This window comes from Botryllus schlosseri, chromosome 7, assembly GCF_051294905.1.
Source record: "Botryllus schlosseri isolate E-star chromosome 7, Bs_hap1, whole genome shotgun sequence".
Classification (NCBI taxonomy): domain Eukaryota; kingdom Metazoa; phylum Chordata; class Ascidiacea; order Stolidobranchia; family Styelidae; genus Botryllus; species Botryllus schlosseri.
In genome coordinates, this window is record NC_137242.1 from 6,961,684 (window position 1) to 6,982,226 (window position 20,543).

The 20,543-nt window shown below is 39.5% G+C and overlaps 3 protein-coding genes across 8 annotated transcripts in view; 2 read left to right on the forward strand and 1 right to left on the reverse strand.

Annotated features, from left to right (window-relative positions):
• The first annotated feature begins 766 nt into the window (after nucleotides 1–766).
• On the forward strand, nucleotides 767–5,548 carry LOC145443864 (solute carrier family 52, riboflavin transporter, member 3-B-like). Its single transcript, XM_080321826.1, has 4 exons — nucleotides 767–1,101; nucleotides 1,161–2,031; nucleotides 2,090–2,172; nucleotides 2,981–5,548. Exons 1-4 carry the CDS (start codon nucleotides 883–885, stop codon nucleotides 3,188–3,190), a joined length of 1,383 nt encoding a protein of 460 aa, XP_080177952.1. The 5' UTR covers nucleotides 767–882; the 3' UTR covers nucleotides 3,191–5,548.
• LOC145443851 (galactocerebrosidase-like) lies at nucleotides 3,270–17,209 on the forward strand. Its single transcript, XM_080321807.1, has 7 exons — nucleotides 3,270–5,781; nucleotides 6,819–7,056; nucleotides 7,117–7,342; nucleotides 9,058–9,621; nucleotides 10,906–11,075; nucleotides 13,891–14,133; nucleotides 16,724–17,209. Exons 1-7 carry the CDS (start codon nucleotides 5,273–5,275, stop codon nucleotides 16,964–16,966), a joined length of 2,193 nt encoding a protein of 730 aa, XP_080177933.1. The 5' UTR covers nucleotides 3,270–5,272; the 3' UTR covers nucleotides 16,967–17,209.
• Nucleotides 4,977–20,543, reverse strand: part of LOC145443853 (uncharacterized) — a 90,645-nt gene continuing 75,078 nt past the window's right edge. For all 6 annotated transcript variants that reach the window (XM_080321815.1, XM_080321814.1, XM_080321812.1 and 3 more), the window contains one exon: nucleotides 4,977–18,735. In XM_080321815.1, coding sequence (XP_080177941.1) covers nucleotides 18,626–18,735 — 110 coding nt within the window. In that variant the 3' untranslated portion in view covers nucleotides 4,977–18,625. The remainder of the gene's footprint in view (nucleotides 18,736–20,543) is intronic.

Below are 20,543 nucleotides of genomic sequence, written 5' to 3' on the forward strand. Positions count from 1 at the left end.
GCCTGATGCATCTACTGTGTTTTTTCAATTACTAAATCGGCGCTTACGATTACCGGACCGCGAATGGATAGAGTTTTATACTTCCGCCCGGTCTATCGACACTGCGGTTCATGATATATATACTAGTCAGTACGGTAGTCACTTGATTTCCGTCGCTTCTCCTATTTTACATATGCCTCTTATTTACATTCTCTATGCCAACCGCCAAGGTGGCCGTCGTTTAAAATCCTTCCTATATTTCATTTTATCACAATTTTGTGACATTTTGAAATGTTTATTTTCTACTGAATTACGCAGGTGATAAAATTCGAAGTTTTCTGGCTCTTATTTTCAATTTCTTGTGAAATGTATATCTGAACTATCTCTACTGTACGCCCTCAGGGTAAGCTTTTTTTAATAGACTACAGTACTTCCCTCCAGGCTCCAGCTTTAGAAGAATATAGGCATGCGTTTGAACTGAAGTATAGGAATAGACCTAATATATTTTAGTCCTTGCTGTTTTTGTGGCATATACACACCTAAGGTTCCTAATATATAATTGAAAGAAAGTAAAGCATATATACCCCAGCTAAAATCTGAGACAACCAAAATATAATGATGAATCTGAAGTAGAAGTAATAACAGTTATAGCATTAAAAACAATCAAGATTCAAGCAGTGTCAATCAAAATGGCGTGCTACTTCTGGTTTAAGCCTAACGTAATATACGATCAGTTGATTTTACTATACTCAGTATACTGTATATCATATTGTGCTGTTGACGTCTACCTGTTAAAGCATCACAATCTAGTGTAGTTTGTAACCAATGACTTTCATGAGAAACACAAATACGACCTATGTTGTGTTTTGAAATTCCAGGTTTAAGTTACCCTGGTTGCACAGAATGGCTTTATTACCAACTGATGCGTCCAATGTCAGCCGAGGCCTCATGCATATCTTTGTTATGCTTTTTGGCATCGGCGCGTGGGTTGCGATTAACGGCGTATGGGTGGAGTTACCAATTCTGGTCGACGCTCTACCTGAAAAATGGGGATTACCGTCGTATCTGGTTATTCTGATACAAGTCGCAAATCTGGGACCTCTCGTGGTTACTGTCATGCAGGTAAATTGAGACTTTGATCGTCGAAATTTACATGTATTTATCATGTTTCTGTTTTTCAGGGATTTTTCCCAGAATATTACCATCGCAATGTGTTGATATATATCATGCTCGCTTTGGGGACTGTCGCTTGTTTGTTGTTGATATTTGTATGGGACATTACTGTTGTTATCGGTGGAGAACCACACAGTTTACCTTTCTTTTCCTTGTTTCTGGTTTTGGCATTCGTTGACTGCACGTCTTCAGTAACTTTCATGCCGTACGTGCGTAGGTTTCAGTACGTCTTTCTCACCACGTATTTCATAGGCGAGGGATTAAGCGGATTTTTACCTAGCATTATAGCCCTTGCGCAAGGCGCGAGCGAAGCGTATTGCGTCAATGTAACAGTCGTTAACGAAACTGCCAACACTACTTCATACAAAATTGAAACCAGATACAGTGATCCGCGCTTTTCTGCCGAGATTTTCTTTCTGTGTTTGTTCTTAATGATGGTTCTCTGCTCTATCGCGTTCTCCGTGTTGAACCATTCGCAACTGGCCAAAAGATTTGTGCAAGGAGGCAGCAAGTTTCAAGATGTCGCAAAGTCTACATCGACTGAAATGTCATCGTTGGGAGACGATGGTAAAGGAGATTACACTGGCGCACCATCATTGTCTGATGTGGACGATAATGAAGAGGAAGGCGTAGAAATATTGACTCCTCTCGATCGGAATGATTATATATACTTCTACAGTCTTGTGACGTGGATTAGTTGCATTGCGAACGGGGTTATGCCGTCGGTGGCATCATATTCAGCATTGCCGTATGGACAATTACCGTATCACTTCTCTGCATCATTAGGAGCTATGGCGAATCCCGTGGCGTGTTTCATAGCTCTGTTTCTGCCTGTACACTCTCATGTGCTTGTTGGAGTGATCACCGCCATCACCACAGGTAGTTTTCGTTATGTAACTTTTTAAAACAAAGTTTTCATCACCGGATTATTTTGTAGGATTCGCGTCATATCTGATGTTGCTCGCTGTTCAAAGTCCGTGTCCTGTGTTGGTTGGTTCGGACTGGGGAGCTGCCGTAATGGTGAGACAGCATATTCGTTTTTTTGATCATTATGAAACACTGTAACATGATACCTTGCAGGCTATAGCAGGGCGAGTGACGGTTATTGATCCTGCATGCGAACTGTCACAGCCACAGATACATGTCATGTGAACAGCTTCTCACGGTTAATATATTTCATTTGAAGTTTTATTAGCACACATTTGATAGGCAATGACATTTGCATCACATTATTTGGTATGCATAGCTTAAGGCACATCTGTGAACACTGGATATGTTGTGAGCAGAAAATTATCAACATAATTCATTACCAACTGATTATATAAGTTCGCCATTAATATCAAGTTGATATTACACTTCGAAAGTAATATTGATATCTGCCGTCAGAGTTAATAAAAAATCCCAACATGGTAATACTAATAAGGAGTATAAGAGCTAAAAAAGTGACTGCTAGATTGGAAGTATTGATATAATTTCTTATAGTTTGCAGGTGTAGATGCACCGTTTCTAGTATAGTTCATGTCCAAGTATAGCTATGGTTATAAAACTGTTCAAATGAATGTTCTGAGCTGTTCAAAATGCGCTTTCAACTAGGTGCATTATCGGCTGAATATATCGGGCTTTTCGTTGAAGGTGTTGGTAGGCTCAGACCTCAGATATAAGATATCGGTCTTGCCTCGAGTCATAATTACAAACAATATCGAATCACGTTCATTTAAAGCAGTTTCAGTAACCACAATCCACATGAAATTAACTTTCAACTGTCATTAGTATTGTAACACCAAAATGATGAAATGCGACATTATTATATTTTACGTTTTTCCTACAGGTTATATCACAGTTTCTCTTCGTGTTCACGACTTCGTACGCCAAAGTTTCGATTGGCCAAATACTTCGCGAGAGAGGTTCAGACAATTCGCTTGTGTGGTACGGTGCCTTTACCCAACTGGGATCTCTCGTCGGCGGACTCACAATGTTCCCACTTGTCAACGTATATTATTTCTTTCAATCCGGTGACCCGTGCATTACCACTTGCTAAAAACGTCCGTTTCTCGATGCGTATTTTTACATTTATAAGTTATTGCATTGTTGGCTTTTATGTGCTACCTTATTTTCAACTTGAAGACCATGAACTGTGGTTAAATTTGTTGCATAGTGACATTCAGATGTGCCACCTGTGTGTTGTTTACATTGAATTTTGTCTCAATATTCATGTCATTGTGTTTTGATGTACATTTTGATTGAGCTACTTATTTAAATAACCAGTATTTTCCTTATCCGTATTTGCTGTTGATTGTTGATATCTCAGTTTTTATTTCGTTGTTAACAACCCCGATGGTACCCTAGGTCCCTTGCATACACCATGGATGAGTGTTGCATCGAATCTTGTTACATAGAGTCAAGTATTTTATACCTGAATCGAGCATTTATTGGAATTATTTGAGTCGAGTAGTAACGGGGTATTTATGATTCTCCAGTTCGCCGAAAGTAAGGCCTATGACATGACTTGAGTTGTGATGATTGGGGTCTTTCACAAATTCCATTCTTACTAAGGGAGGGCGAAATCTGTAATTTCTCATGATATCTGCAACATAGCAAGCATTTGTGGGATTGACTTGCAAAATATGGTGTTTTTTGGCACAAAGCGCTTCCTCATATTTTCTATTTAGTAGTCTGCCAAGTTCACACTTGATGGATAGATTAGGGTTTTGCAACCTTTTTGACATGTTAGTCATATTATCAATAACCTTGAACCAAATATGCAACCTTCTGCGAATAGAATAATCTGTCAGCTGCCTATACACGAAAATAACTCGGTATTTGTTAACCATTACTATGTCGCAGAACTGTTTTTCCCAAGAAATAGCATACTTTTTGTGGTCAATGTTCGTAGGCTTCCCCACGGGTAAGAATATATCGAAATGATAATTCTTATTGATAAAAGAACCATTCGTAGCAAAAGCCGTGTAATTCTGGAACGTTGAACGTTGATAATTTATCTCGTGCAAAGATACATATATTTTTGTTACTCGGAAAAATCCAGCTCCAACAACTCGACTCGAATCATTGACATCAATACTCGATTTGGATTGTAATACTATAATCATGGTCATGTGTTCATGATAGTTGAAGGCTGAATCGGAACCCCTAAATTTTGCCAATGCTTATTACCTAGTGATGTTAAGTGTCTAGACTCAAATCAATGAATATTCTTTTGGTTTGTGCACCTTACAGTTTGCACCATCAGACATGAGGATCTGACTTATTCCAAATCATCCATTTCAACATGAAACCATGGACCAAGTCCATGTCATTTCCGGAGGTACTTTACGGAGGAGCACACTCTATGTCACATTTCACTGATTCAAATATCTCTTCAAGTTAGGATTGCATGCATTTTTGTTGAATTTAGTGTGAATGGGCTTCTACAATAAGAACGCGTTTATTATTCCTGTATGCAGAAGTTTAGTTTGAAAATTATGTGCTGTACACGAGTAATTATGTCAATTGAATATATTTTTTAATGTTGTCTTGTATAAATGAAATTCGAATTCAGAAGTCTCAGAGTAAGGCAGTATAGTATATTAGTGTCACATAAATTTGGTGTTTGCATGCCTGGATGAGCGTAGATTTGTGAGCTTTTTCATGATACTGAAATTGGAAAGGATCCTGGATTGAAGGATGGAGAATTTGTGATGGAATCCCCACTGTCATATTTCTTTGACAAATCCTATCAGAATTGCATGCGTACTGTGGTTCTGCTGTTAAATTCCTTATCGTCATTATATCTCACTATTTGGAACCGATTCAAAATCTTTGTGAGCTGAGGTTTAATTCATTAAAATTCCTGTGACAATATTCGATTCAATGATAACCGTATTACAGAGAATATATCTACCGCTGGCATACTGCGATATTTTAAAATGTTAATTCCAATGCTGCGATGGCTTGCATGTAAGGCGCACTTCCTTCATTGAATTTACTTGCATCGCCTGCGGAAAGTCAAAACTGCTTACAAGGAGTTGTCCTGATTGAATACGCCAACAGGCCATTCTGCTTATCCACAACTATTTGAAATGAAGTGCCTGTAACGGTGCAATTCATTGCCCATTACTATTAGATGTTGGCTGATCCTTGCGCTTATGCAGACTATTTTTTTACTTTTCGTCTGCTTCATAGAATAAGGACATCATTTCCTATCAATTCCTTGGGTATGCTTACATTGTACTTTTGTGCTCAGGTACTGTTCTCGTGTGTTCTAGCTATGTGTATTTCCAGGTTGTTGCTAGCTACCTTGTGTGTTTACATCATTCCTGTAAACGGTCGAGACGTATTGAAATCTGTCAAATATGACATATCGCAGAAAGCGATTGAATACATGATTGACAGCACTCAAGGACGCATGTTTGATGGGATAGGCGGGTTATCGGGGGGAGGGGCTACGTCAAGATTGCTGGTGAACTATCCGGAACCTCAACGGAGCCAAATTTTGGATTATCTCTTCAAACCCGGATTTGGTGCCTCCCTTCAGATCTTGAAAGTGGAGATTGGGGGTGATGCACAGTCTACTGATGGGTGTGAATCGTCTCACATGCACAATGAACATGACCCGCCCAATTTCCACAGAGGGTGAGCTGTTTAGAGCCTTTTAGCAAATGCTACACAGCGTGTGGATTGAAGATATGAAAACCACACATCTAGATCTATATAACATGTAGCATGTCACAGATGTAATGCTAAACGGTCTATATCAGTGGTTCTCAGTCGTTTTTGGCTTAACGCTAACTTACGTGAAGAATTTTGCGAGCCGGTGAACCTTAAATCAGTATCAACTCAATCTAATTATGGCAAAGGGGTTGAAAACAAAATTGAAACATTAATTTTGTGAAAAATATGTGATATTACACCTTTTATGTGTGGCTATATTTGAGATCTGCAAGGCAAAGTCTTGTTGATTATTTGACTCGTGGGATTTGAAAAAATGCAACTTCGCCGATCACTAGATTCGATTATACTGTCAAATATTGCTAAATTGTACTATCGAATTTAGTTAAATCTTACCTAAGTCTTCCTAACTTTCACAAATTTCTGGTTGATCAAATAGTCTGCTACTTCTAAGCAGTTTGTACTAGACGTAGGATAAGTAGAAAATAGACCGTCAAACCATTTCACATTAGGCATTCTACATCAATTTGAAATTTGGTGATATATTTTAATGGACTAGTCTAAGTATAGGACTAATCTTTAACCTCTTACAGTTTGCAATCAAGAAGAAAATTTGAGTAATTTATTCTGCCAGAGAGTTGGCACTGATCCACGGACTCCCAGTTTATGACCACTGGTCTATATGACAATGGTAGATATGTAGGGAACAGGGGGTCAAGAATTGTAGGGAACAGGGGGTCAAGAATTATGATGGTCTCAGAAATATGTTGGTTACAGATTGTTACGATGTCTAAACAAGAACCAGACTTGTTAAGACTCCATTGTAAACTTGACACAAAGTATGATTGGTAGGCTAAATGCATATTGCCACTGTAGAAGTAACGTGGCTATTGGTTAAAGCGGAGAGCTCCAGGGAAACGCATTGTTGACGGCAATACTATTCTAAACATGTGAGTACTCCACCATTATTTACTTCTAAGCTAAGAATCTTCATGTTTTAGATACGAGTGGTGGCTTATGACAGAAGCAAAAGCTAGAAATCCAGACATTGAAATTGCCGCACTGTCATGGGCATGGCCTGGGTGGATTGGAGACGGCACGGCGTGGCCATTCTCAAACTACACCAAAACTGCAAACTATGTTATCACTTGGGTGAAGGGAATGAAATCCGAGTTTGACTTGACAGTAAACTATGTAGGAGTATGGAATGAACGACCTTACGATATCGGATACATCAAGGTAAGCCTGGGTATGCATTAACAAGCTACTACTCCACAACCAAACACGGCACACTTGCAGCATTTACGGAAAGCATTAGACGCGTCTGGGTTGAATGATGTCGAAATAGTCGCTGCTGATGGATCCTGGAGCATTGCAACAGATATGCTCGGAGACAAAGATTTCAGTGATTCCATATCTGTTATCGGGTCCCATTACCCTGGTACAACATCTAATGCAGATGCGATGAAGACTGGAAAAACGTTATGGGCCAGTGAAGACTACAGTACATTCAATGATAACATTGGTAAGATGAAACTGCAGCACTGTCCAGTGTACACTCAACATTATCACTGACGCAATACAAATGATATAGCATCTCTTGAACCACAAGATTCAAATAACGTAGGCATGAGGAAAACGCTTGGGACCATATCGTCACAGGCTCACAGCTATCGAAGTGTATCATTGCATTAGAGATGAAGAACCGCTACAAATTTAAAATATTGCACGATGCATCTTCGCGAATAATTCAGAATGACAATGAATTGACCTATATCTGTTAATGGGGCTGGGCACAATGATTCGAGTACTCGAATCTGAATCGAGTATTAATTTTAATGATTCGAGTCGAGTAGTAAAAGACGATTTTTTCGAGTACTGAAATTATACGATTATCGCCACTGAAAGTTAATTTATCAACAAGAACTATAGTTTCGATACTGATTTTAACTGTTGAATTGAAGCGGAGCCTACGATATCGTTGGCCCCGATTGAAGCCTTGAAATCTTGATTTGGCGATATCGTAGCATAGGAAACATATAGTACAAAGCTATGAAGGTTACTGGACGTAGCACATTTCCGAAGTCATGATTATCCCACAACGTTGTCACCAATATGGAATGCAATCGGTATGGCCGAAAAATACCAAAGTATAATTTATGAGATGGATATAACAGGCATTATATTCTTTGTGGGGGCATAAACGGTACATATTTGAACGTCGACGGTACTAAATTATGTTATGACGTCATAATGAGCGATACTCGATTACTCGACTCGAAGCATATTACGTGATTCAGATTCGAATCACTTAGGTACTCGATTCTGCCCAGCCCTATCTGTTACCATCACCCAGGTGTTGATGGCAATTTCACTCACGACACTATTGCAAGTCTATTCAAATGCTACTTTCCGCTTGAATTATTCGTGAGACGTGAGAATTTAAGTAAGCCTGTCTTCAAGAACTGCTGCAATAGGCAGTCTAAAAATGTTAACATTTGAGTAAGCTGTGAAAGTAGACAAAACCTTCAGGATTACTTCAAAAAAGTATAAGTAGACTACTGTACTTTGTTACTGATTACCTCTGCTCGCTGCCAGATGTCGGCAGATTTTTTGACTTTCATTCATGTATTCATATACTTTGTTAAACTATATGGACATATCGTTGCAGCGAAATCAGAGTAGCTTATGTCCATTTTATAAAAATTTTAGATCCATTTTTCAAATTGATAGAAAATCAAGTTTTTGTAAAATTTTCATATTATTTCAGTCATGTTTGGCTATGTTTATGTTGATCACATTGTTTTAAAGTTAACCACTGCCAAGAAATGGCCGAAAGGAAATGAAAACTTTCATAAAGTTAATTTTCTTACAATGTGTAAAATGGACATAAGCTTTCATTCCACAACGACGATATATACTTCATGAGAAGACGATGCAGATATAATTAAAATCTTCATAGCTTTCACGACCTTATTTAACGTCCACTTATAGCTATATTTTATTTGTTACACAAGATTTGACATCAACACCTGATGAAAGAGCAACGGTTCTACGGCTCTGGTAAGGAATAAAATATTAATTTGTAAGTGGACGTTAAATAAGGTGTGAAAGCTATCAAGATCCTAGTTTCATGTATCTGTAGCAACAGCATTTTACATTACGCATAATCAAGACAGTGACCGCTATTTTCATGAAAAAAACGCTTACCAATTAACCGTAACTGAGCACATCCTTCAGGTGCTGGCTGTTGGGCGCGTATCTTGAATCAAAACTACGTCAACGGGAACATGACGGCCTCTATTTCGTGGAACCTTATCGCGAGCTACTACGACAATCTGCCTTTCAAGAGATGTTCCCTCATGACCGCGAACGAGCCTTGGAGCGGTCACTACGAAGTACCGGCGGTCCTCTGGGCCACGGCGCATACCACTCAATTCGTTTCGCCCGGATGGCGGTACCTGAAATCGTCGGGGCATTTGTCGAAAGGTGGCAGCTATGTGGCTTTGACCGATTTCAAATCGATCGAATTGAGTATCATCGTAGAAACAATGACGCACGATAATTCTCTGTGCATTCGTCCCGCACTGCCTCCTTATCAAGTATCTTCACAAACTGTTACGTTCACGCTGAGCGGTAGTTACAAGCAAACGGTCACGAAAATGTACAAGTGGACGACGACACTTGGGAAGAACTCGGACGAGTCTGATGTTTTTGTCAAATCTGAAATACCCGTGGTGAACGGAAGCGTGACTCTTCATTTGGAGCCGGATCAACTGATTACGTTAACAACGTTGAATACAGGTGAAATGTAAGCAGAGGTGGTCAGTAACAAAGCAGGGTTGTAACCAAGTCACAAGGCTCCGAGTCACAAGTCAATCTCACTTTTATATTTTTGACTCGAGTCAAGTCGAGTCATTTTCAATTCCCACCGAGTCAAGTCCGAGTCCAAGTCAGCGAACAGAGGATCGAGTCCGAGTCATGGTATTATGACTCGAGTCCGAGTTCAAGTCATTGTGTTGACTGCTCAGTTTCCAGTTAAAGTCTTCCTAAACCCACTTTTTTAACTCTGTTTGGTGATATTGAATGGATCGCATTTATAATATATCAATTTTCCTCACTTTTAGCAGTTTCTGGTCGCATTTTCAAGCACCAGTACCAACAAACGAAATCCCAATAGTGTGTTGGCTTCGAAATTACAATGAAATGTCGGTCTTCGCCGTCTGAATCTCGAGTCAATGACTTGCTTCGAGTCATGCGCAATGACTCGAGTCCAAGTCGAGTCAATACACAGATTGACTCGAGTCGAGTCATTTCCCTATTTTGAGAAAATGACTCGAGTCGAGTCATCCGAAAATCGTGACTCGAGTCTGACTCGAGTCGAGTCATGACTCGAGTCATTACAACCCTGTAACAAAGTACTTTTTGTAGTAATAAGGTAGGCTTTGCCTAGTTGTGGTGCTTCCTAAATTTATTATGGTTTTAGGCTGCCTTCACTTTTACTTGAAAGTTGTTGAAGCCAGGCTAACTTCAATTCATTATACCATTTACATTTAGGATTTTAAAGCTATAAAGTAAGGTGCATCACTTTCTGTGTGAAATTGACATAGTGTGCGTGTGAAATACCCTCCCTTATCTTGATAATGGAATGCGTATAGATTGATGTTGTTATTTCTATTTGAGTACCATACTGTAGCAATCTTGACTACTCTAACAGCCTTGGTGTGTGGTAGATGTTTGTTTAAATTTGGTCATTTCACCGTGAAGTTTCTTTATAGGCTATGTTACACAAAATTTGAACCTAGCATTTTTGCTTTGTAGACTTTTTCCATTCATGTGGGTATGCAATGCATGCAGTCGTTCTCCTGACTAAAAATTTGCAATACACCATGTTTAGTTTGTTTGAATGAAGTATTATGCCTCATGATCTCGCTAGGTTCAAGAAGTTGGCAGAGATCTACCGACTGTAATTTGTCTCCTGCTACCCAATTTAGCACGTGAACAAATACAACTTTAATAAAATTCAGTATTAGATAATTGTGATTGTGGTCTTATCCTTTACGTAATGCGATGATATTTTCATTCTAGGACAAAAAGGGGATTTTGGATCAATTCCGACGTCCGCCCCATTTCCGTTGCCATACAATGATAATTTTGACGGCAACCAGAAATTTATGGAAGCTTTCAACTTCGCCGATCAGTCGGGCGTGTTTGAACTTCATAAAAGCGGGACATCACACGGGAACACCATGCGACAGGTAACACGCAAGCATGACGAAATGCAAACAGCTATTTACGCACATGTGGCCACGGTTCGCGTGTCGTGGCCATGTAGTCTGTGTTTACGCAGGAAAGTGAGAGATTCTGTGCATGCTTGATTTATTTACATTGTAGCATGGCAAACATGCATGGCACGCAATTGTGTTCCAAGTGGATGTTGTTAAGAATGCTTTTGTCTGTTTTTCTGGCATCTGACTGTTATTAGGTATTTGAAGAGACTCTTGGAGGTGCATAACTGCAATGTTATACAATTGCATAATGTATTCATATTGAAATAAATCTGAATATCTTCGGCTGACACTCGTCAGGGGTGATCTTCAGCAAGTACTAGAGCAGAGGTCTCAAACTCAAATGTGCTCGCGGGCCATTTTTCCAGTTTTGACGACGCCGCGGGCCGCAGCATTTATAGGGGTATTCTCTGTATTTCCAAGTAGGCCTTATTTGGCAGGAGTGAAATGTCCTATTGAAAGTGAGTCGATCCAGCAGACTGACAGTAAACACACATCGTCAAAATTTGATTTACTCTTGCATGAATTTAGGCCTGGCACGAAAAGAATCATCGCATTTATAACCATTTGAATAGAATTGTTTTTGTACTTGATATATATTAATTATAAGACATATACACCATATGGGCGGACAAATGTATGATGCAATCATAAAAGCTATCGAATTATGATTTTTCCGCTACTATGAAAGTTTTGAATTTAACAGATTGATTATAGAGAGTGATCTGATATCAAAACATTTTTAGGTCTGGCATTGTAATTCTAATCCAGGATTCGGGTATGCTTCTGATAAGTAGGGTATTAATCTCATGGCCAAATATCTTCAAATAGGAGCAGAAAAAATATAAATATGATATAAATATATTAATGAATGTGTCCTAGGGATTGAAATGTCGGAACGCCGAACGGCCCATTGCTGTTACATCGTTGGAGCGTACCACTACGGTACTTGGTACCTTTAAGTGGTTTTGATAACATGGTTTAGCGACCAAAGATGTAACTAACAGATTGCCAATGGTTGTCATAACTACTTGCTTAGTTAGCGAAATACCAAGCTGCGACTTTCTGATATGTTACTATTCCCCTGATTCGCGTTTAGTCTGTTGTGTTCATGGTTGTAACAAATTCACGGTATTCCGAGTCACTACGAGTCCACTAGAGTCATTTTCATTTTACCATCGAGTTAGCCCGAGTCTGAGTAATTCTAAGAAAAGTCGCGTCCAAGTCCAACTCACAAATATCAGACACGAATCGTCTAAGGGTCAGGTTTTGTCATCATGATGTGGAAATGTGGAGAAATAGTGAATCCTCCACTACATGGTAGCGTTTGCAATTGATGTGATACTGAAGTGTGATGAATAGTTTCAGGCTTTCGGGGCAATTTAAGAGGGAATTTTCACTTTATAACCTGAAAAGATATATGTGACACTTATATATTGTGAAATAAATAAAAATCTAAAATGTCGTCGCGGGCCGCACAAAATAACCTGGCGGGCCGCATGCGGCCCGCGGGCCGCGTGTTTGAGACCTCTGTACTAGAGAATATGATTGTTGATATACAATGTTCTTTCCCATTTTCAACTAGTCATTGACAATTACAGGTACCTCTGACGAGTGTCAGCCGAAAATATTCAGGTTTATTTCAATATGAATATATCATTCAACTGTATAATGAAGTTCTGTTCATCCAAGTGTTCAAATTCTCTAGTAGTTGCTGACGATTACCCCTGACGAGTGCCGTCCAAAAATATTCGGGTCTATTTCAATATGAACGGTGAACGTATTGGGCACAGCGTGGCGTTTAAACAGATATGACCAAAGTAGTCACCTTTTGTACTGTAGCAAACATTGAAGTAACGCAACAAATTTCGACTTTGTTGCAAGTAGAAGTAGTGATTTCAATGATACGGCACAACAAAGTAGAAAATATAGGGTTGAAAAGTGCTTAGTAGTTTCAAAAAGTAAATTTGGTTAAGGGGGCCACTCGTTTTACTGGTTAATCGGATGTACCGTAACTACTTTTGGGATCACAGTCTGCGTCTTTGCGACTAAAGTAATATGACTAAGGACTCTACAAATGGCTGCAATTTTCTAAATTATATTCAGGTACCGTGACACAGGTGCATTTCAATCACTTATGACAATTTCAGTCATAACATAGATGCAAATATGTCCCAAAGTTGCTTTTTACTTGACATAATCGATCTAATTAAGAACTATACAGTAAGTAGTTTTGCTTGAAAAAATTGTTCACTTGAAGAGAAGTGTAAGTAGAATCAATATTAATCAGCCCTCAAGCTTGCCAGACCAGGACCTGACATATCGATCTTGCCTTCCGACACATGCCACCTCTTATTGTCGCCTGTTCTTTTATATTTTCTATTTATATTTTTCATTCTTCTTATGTTTTGCATGGCTTAGATCGGGTGGGTGTCTGATTTCAAAGACTACTCAAGTCGTTTCGGCACATTTCTATCGTTTCATTGTATCTCAGTCTTGTGGGTTTTTGAAATGATGAAATTGATAATAACAAATTGAATTGAAATAGTCTGAAAGCATAACCACTTCAGTAAAACGTGAAAGTGGGCAAAAACTATTTGACAGCTCCAAAATGTATGTGGACTTTATTACTGGCCACCTCTGCATGTAACATAGGCTTCATCACATCAATCCGTTACCTACTTTACAATACTGGAAATCAAATCCCTCGTGTACGCAATTCTACTACGCTTACTTGATGCGTAGCACCACTTTGTGAACAAAACTGTCATATCATATTCTGCAGGTTGTAACATCACGACCGATAACGTGGTGCGACGATTCAGATTCACCCATAACTCTGATCGGAGATTATTCGTGGGCCGACGTGAATGTGACGGCGGCTGTTTTACTGGAGCAATCTCAAGGCGTTTTCGTAGCGATGAGGGTGGACAGCGGTGGGTGCAATGTTCGAAACGCAAAAGGATTGTTTCTGTGGCTACACTCCGATGAAGAATGGACGTTGACAACCACATTAGAAAGAAATAAGGTGAGTTTTGCTAACTGTGTGCGTTAGAGACTTTAGAGCAGTGGTTCCCAACCTTTTTTGGTGGCAGGGCCAAATTTGGAATTTCAGAGTACGGTCGGGGCCGCACGAATACCAGGGCAATGAAAGGAACCCAAGATAGTCACCAAAATATGAAAATTGGCATTGTTCCGATCATTCGCTTGACGCCATTGGCCATTGTGTTGCCGCGCTCCCATTGTTCAGAACAATCAACCTTTGCTGGCTATTTCGGAGTAGTTTTAATGCCCTGGCGAGATTTCAATTCGTATTTTTGCAATCAGTGCGACACTTGCTTTCGATAAACACCGACATATCAATGAATTATTCGGACGCTTGGGTCGCGAGCTATAGGACTACCAATTATGCTGCTTTTTTCCGGCTAATCAGTACGTATCTATTCAATCGTAAGTCACTTGTTGAACATCTATCCGTAAATTAGTTATCAATACCCAGAGCCGTAACAGCACTTCGTCAGCCCCCCCCCCCAAAAAAAAAACGTTGCTCTTGGGCCCCCCATAGGATGATAAACCGAACTTCGAAGCCCCCCAGCCCCACCTCAGGCTAGAGGGCTGTTTACCGCTATTTATCATCTAAATCGGGTGTCCGTTTTAGGCAGCTTCTCTCGACTGTTCGCGCGAGGCGCGAAATTTTTTTTATAATTCATGATTGAATCGGTCAATATAATCGGCAATTGCATATATATTGGTATCAATTTGTATCCTCTCTCTGCTCACGTAATCAGATTGACCGGTTTAGCCGAGTGAGTTGTGTTTGAATAGGTAAGACCACTCAATAATAATTAAACATATTCGGGCGTATACCCGTTGGCAGGAACGAAACAGCACTTCGTCAGGCCCCCCAAAACACTTAGGTCTTGAGCTCCCATAGGGTGATAAACCGACCCCCCCGTCCCGTTGTTCGCTTATGCCACGAAATCAGGATCACCGTTTAGTGAGCCAGTGTGGAGTGCGAAAATTTTCGATAATTCAAAATAAAATAGGTCAATAAGATCGGGAATTACATATATATTGTTATCAATTACTTGTCCTCTCTGCTCACGTAATCAGATTTACCGGTAGAGCTGAGTGAGGTGTCTTGGAAACTGTAGGGCCCGTAAATAATAATTAAAGATATTCGGACGGGCGGACCCGTTGGTACGACTTCGTTACATGATGTTATTTCGTGACCTCCAGTCTGCTATATCAAAAAATATAGAATCAACCAAACGTAATAAACTAAAAGATGCACAATATTTCAAATTGGTAGTTCTTCACTGGCATATAATTCTTCCCTGCGGGATGGACCCTATTTGTCTCGTGAGGTTCAGATTGCCAAGACAGGAACATTCGGCGCCAGACATTTAGGCGCCTGTGGTCAATAAAAGGCCACCTATATGTATTTTGTATCTACATAACGAAGTTTTCGGTCAGCGTAAGAGCAGTCCTTTTCGCCCAATGTTTTCCCGCTGCTGATCGTTTTGGCACACTTCTTGGAGTCGCATGTTACATGGCATAAAACTTTATATGTCTTAGTGCGTCGTGGCGCGGTAATGGCCGACGCCGATATGTCCACTTCTATAGATCTTGCGTATTTTATCTTGCTGGAAGAGTATACACAATAATTAAGGTATTTCGAGACTTGAAATCGCGCGCAGCGCGGAAAATTTTTGAAAAAGTTGCATAAAACTTCATAAAATACTCTAAAATTTATGCTAGTTCACTAATTAATTTTGGGCACCCTTCGAGCTCGCTCCCCCCAATTGGGGTGCGGCAGTTACGGTCCTGTCAATACCTATATCTATACCTATAGGTAGGTAGGCCTACAGCTCGTTCAACAGGACAGTTTCGCACATTACATTGAAACAGCAGTGACGTAATCTTAGCAGTCTACTCACAACTTTCCTGCAATCCTAATTGAAAACTCCAGACTCCAAGCCAAGCAAAAGTCGATTTCTCAATATTTTTGTGGGGGCCGCAAGAAGGCTAGCTAGGGGCCGCATGCGGCCCTCAGGGCCGCGGTTGGGAATCACTGCTTTAGAGACTGTATTAGTGCCTTGCCAAGGCTCAAAGTAATGACTTTTCGATAGACTTCAATTGCATTGATAGATTACGCATGGTCATACCAACCCATCTGTTGAATCCATCAAGGCCCACTCATGCTGTATTAGTTTTATGGAAATCAGGACCGTAACAGCGGTGCACCAAACCCCACAATTGGAGAAGGCCCAAAATTATTTCACAAATAAACAAAGTGGAATATGTTTGTGTGTGTATATGTCACGGATATTGGTGAAATGATACGTAGAAGGGAGAGCGGTATAGGATGGCAAAACCCATAAAAATTTGGTTGAAGACCCGCAGGACCAGTGTGTAATAACAGTTAAGAACACAAATAGGCTTATAAACCGCTGGAAAATTAGACGCAATTGGAATGCTTTAGTTTTGCCTTTCTGGTGCAAGTGCCGTGGCTTGTTAGAATTTAATAAATAGACATACATCGATTTTGTGAGCAGGTCATGGCTGCTTTTTACATTACTCCAAATTTATAACAACATACCATATTTTATTTCCAGTATTCGGTTCAGTGCAAGAAGGATTGGGCTTGTTGGAATGGGTTAACGTACAATGTAGGAGGGTGGAACAGGCTTTCTCTTGCGGTGAACAAGTCTACCCTGTATGGATACCTGAATTCTGCTTTACTTTTTAAAAGATCTTTATCAAGTCTTCCAGATGTTCCGAAGAACGGTTGGGCTGCTCTCGGCGTTAAAACGTTCGACTACGCGCAGTTTGATAATTTTGCAGTGACAAAAGCCTAATTTTAATATGCTGCCCGGTTCAACATTCAATTCATTATGTATTATGAATCTGCCTATGCATAATTTTAAATCGTTTCTGACAAATAGTTTTCAATTCCACTGACACTATAATTATGCAAATGTTTGATATAAAAGTCTGTTGTTTGGGAGTCGGCAGTCTACGATTACCGCGCCAAATTAGCATGGTTGTCCGTTCCAGGCACCTTGCGGCAGCTTACATGCAAATAAATAATCTCCATTTCGTATGGTGTGTTTAAGACAGCTATGGTAGACGTACACAGACATATCTTTGTGATCACTTGCCATTGCTTTGCTTAGTGTGCAGCAGTTCATGTAGATCAGTGGTTTTTTCCATAACCTGGCAAACCCTTCGACGAGCCCCAAATTTTTACTGAGTCACAAAAAAAACCTACCACATTAAATATCTACTTGAATAGGTGACTGGCATGACTGAATCTCTATTATATGCTGCTTATTGTGACATTAACTCTTGATATGAAGAAAATCTTTGAGTTACTAGATTTTACTGCAATGAATGTATTCCTGAAAGCAATGTTACACATCTAATACAATCTAATCACTATACCACACTGCTGCACAAAATGAACTGTGCATCATCAACAACAGTGTTGAAAGAACAAAACCATTGAAACATTATCTTCCAAAAAAACAAAAAATATGAATACATACTGCAGTTTCAGAGACCAGTTCAGAAATAGGAGACTTCACTGGAAAGTGCCTCGCAACAGCCTAATACGAATTGCTGAATTGCAACTGAGAATCCCAATTTCAAAACTACGGGGTTTCGATTAAGAACCCCAACCTCTGCACATGACACAACAGTCACAATTCGACTACTAATAAAGCCTTATTCTCTGTATAGTCAATGATAGCCAAGACGGGCGTGTCATCACAATTGGTATGAGTCGGGTTTCTTTGAATCCCAGTTAAGAACCCCGTATGTGGCTATTATAGTACAACTATCGAATAAGAAGAATTAACGACTTCAAATACAGTCAGTCACACGAGCAGATTGTCAATACACCATATTCTATTTTTTTTATTCCGAGAAACGACAAGATTGGAAAAGAAGTCATTGAAATTTGTTCAGTACCCATGCAACACCACTTGTGCATATTAGCGACATTAAACGATATGATCTAATAAGCTCAAATTGAAGAATTAGAAATTAGAAATCACTAATTAACAATATACTTTTTCCACGGTATCGCACAGTAAGATAAACAATTAAGACATCTTTTAAATACAAAATGATAGAAATGTATATTTGAACTGAGTGTTACTTGGCACCGAAGTAAAAACATAGATAGAAAAAACATAGATAGAAATTCATAACAAGTAATATTAATATGAAATTGCATCAAAATCAGTTGCACAAGTAAAAATAATAGTAGATATTCATATTTTCTTCTGTACAAAAGCGAGATTTTTACAGTTTGCTCGCAAGCTTTGGTAGGAGTACATCCTGTAACAGGAAAGTGCGACAACAGTTTGCACATCTTGAAATTAGCAACTTAACTTGATCCTTCCATGTTGCAGTCAGGTCGGTGATACTGTACGCACCTGATTTTAAAATGCCAAACATATCGTCATATCATCTGGGACCAAAAGATCATAGGTAACACCAGATAGCTACATCTACAGCTGATGTTGCCCTCTGAAAAATGTTTTGCAGTTCTTGTTGTCTTGGTGAACAGTGGCATGGTCGGTGACCTGCATTCCAATAGTAGTCTCTGATTGATTGTGGTCTGAAAATACCACAAATTTGTAAATTTGTGTGTTACGCATTCTCATATATATACATATAGTACCATCAACTCTGCATTCAATGTTGAAATTACCACGCATCTATCAGTGTCATATTGGTGTGAAAGTTTCACTCGGATTACATAAGACTAATAACAGGGATATCCCTGCCTGATAAAACATTTCAATAAAACACTACAAGAATGAATTAAGCATCAGCATTAGGAAAGAAGACTCTGAACTAAATAGTATTAATAATATTACTGTAAAAATAAGGTGTGACATAATACCCCAATATAGTCAGGCACATCAATCGCAAAGCATTTGTTGCTTTATCAGCCAGGTCAATCGATGACAAATTGAATTTATCAAGAAATTACAGTTCATTGCATGTAATTACTGGACAGGAGGATACTGGCCAATTAATTTACTGAAATGGGTACAACAGCTTGTAAAATCAGGCTAGTGATGCTAAGCTGAGCATTGGAGAAGTATTGCATGGGGCCTTGCTCGATACCTTGAAAATTAAGGCCCACCCTTCAATAAGCAAATTGAAACGATACATGATTAACAAGTCACGATCAATGTTCCCTCTAAGCTGCGCAAATGCGCAGTGGCACAGTCTCTGCGTACAGAAAATCTAAGTTGAGCACAAAAAATCCGAAGTGATGACCTGTTTTTTTAGTCGTTCCGCACTGTTGTCCAAGAGTCTGCGCAGCGAGTTGATGAGTGTGCGCAGACTCGTCAAAAATTAGAGGGAACATTGGTCACGGGGCGCAAGTGAAGACCTCGGATGATCGAGACCAATAAGCTAGATAGAGTACACTGGAAGCAGACATCGACAACTAGAAAATTTTCAGCTTTTCTGGATTGCATTAGAATTGGAATTAGAGCTACACAGCTTTTTCAAAATTAGATTAGAATTAGAATTACAGAATTCACGCAAACTTGGAAATTTGATGAAATTGTGAATGTGAAATGAATACAGCAAAAATTAGTTTATATCAAATCACAGTGCATTCCCATTGCCGTGAGAATGGTTAACGTCTGTACAAAAAGCTTGGCTCGTTTTTTACTATACCAGGGGTCACTGTAATCGCCGCCGGCGATCTGATTTGAGATTTTGGAAATAAAGCATTTTGAGATGCTAAAATTGATTTCAGTTTCAAATTATTATTGTAATTGTTGTTGTTTCAAAATAAGCTATTCGCCTGTACCCAACCACACTATTCCACACTAGCTGAAACGGCTTCGACGATGACAACAGCATTTCATCTATGGAGAGTCTGCTGATATCAATAAGCATATATTGCCTTGACGTGTAATGGCCCAGACACTGCCAAGACAGAGACGCATAGAAAACGACATAGGACGTCCCCACAAGATCAGTCATTGGGATGAGATAGTCTTTCAGCTAGTAACATGTCTCGCTAGCCCCAATATCGATTCATTAGTTGTTGGAAAGCATTGTCGGATATCGTGCGCAGCTCATAGTTCAAAACAAAATGATGTTAATGATCATGGTATCTCTTGTTGTATTCGTACTACTTTAAAAAAATATCACTTCTTTTGTGGAAACCATGAGCATCGCCCATATTAGTCAGCACGGCGTTGTACTAATGTAAAGTTTCAAAGACTATAGAATGTTGCTAGCAGGTTATTTTTCGTCACAATAACTACTATGACTGCTTGCCAGCACGGTGTAAGTAAGGCAATGGCGGTTTGGCATTGGATTTCCCTGCGCGAGAGGGATATTCTTGTTAACTCGCTGCAAAATGCCCCGGACAAAGAGGTATTTTCAGAAAATCAA

Excerpts from the sequence above, each read along its gene's own strand:
- LOC145443864 (XM_080321826.1), top strand. The coding sequence starts at position 883 with ATGGCTTTATTACCAACTGATGCGTCCAATGTCAGCCGAGGCCTCATG. Across the intron at positions 1,102-1,160 it reads TCGTGGTTACTGTCATGCAG|GGATTTTTCCCAGAATATTA; the intron begins GTAAATTGAGAC and ends TCTGTTTTTCAG. Across the intron at positions 2,032-2,089 it reads GATCACCGCCATCACCACAG|GATTCGCGTCATATCTGATG; the intron begins GTAGTTTTCGTT and ends ATTATTTTGTAG.
- LOC145443851 (XM_080321807.1), top strand. The coding sequence starts at position 5,273 with ATGTTGGCTGATCCTTGCGCTTATGCAGACTATTTTTTTACTTTTCGT. Across the intron at positions 7,057-7,116 it reads ACGATATCGGATACATCAAG|CATTTACGGAAAGCATTAGA; the intron begins GTAAGCCTGGGT and ends GCACACTTGCAG. Across the intron at positions 11,076-13,890 it reads ACGGGAACACCATGCGACAG|GTTGTAACATCACGACCGAT; the intron begins GTAACACGCAAG and ends CATATTCTGCAG.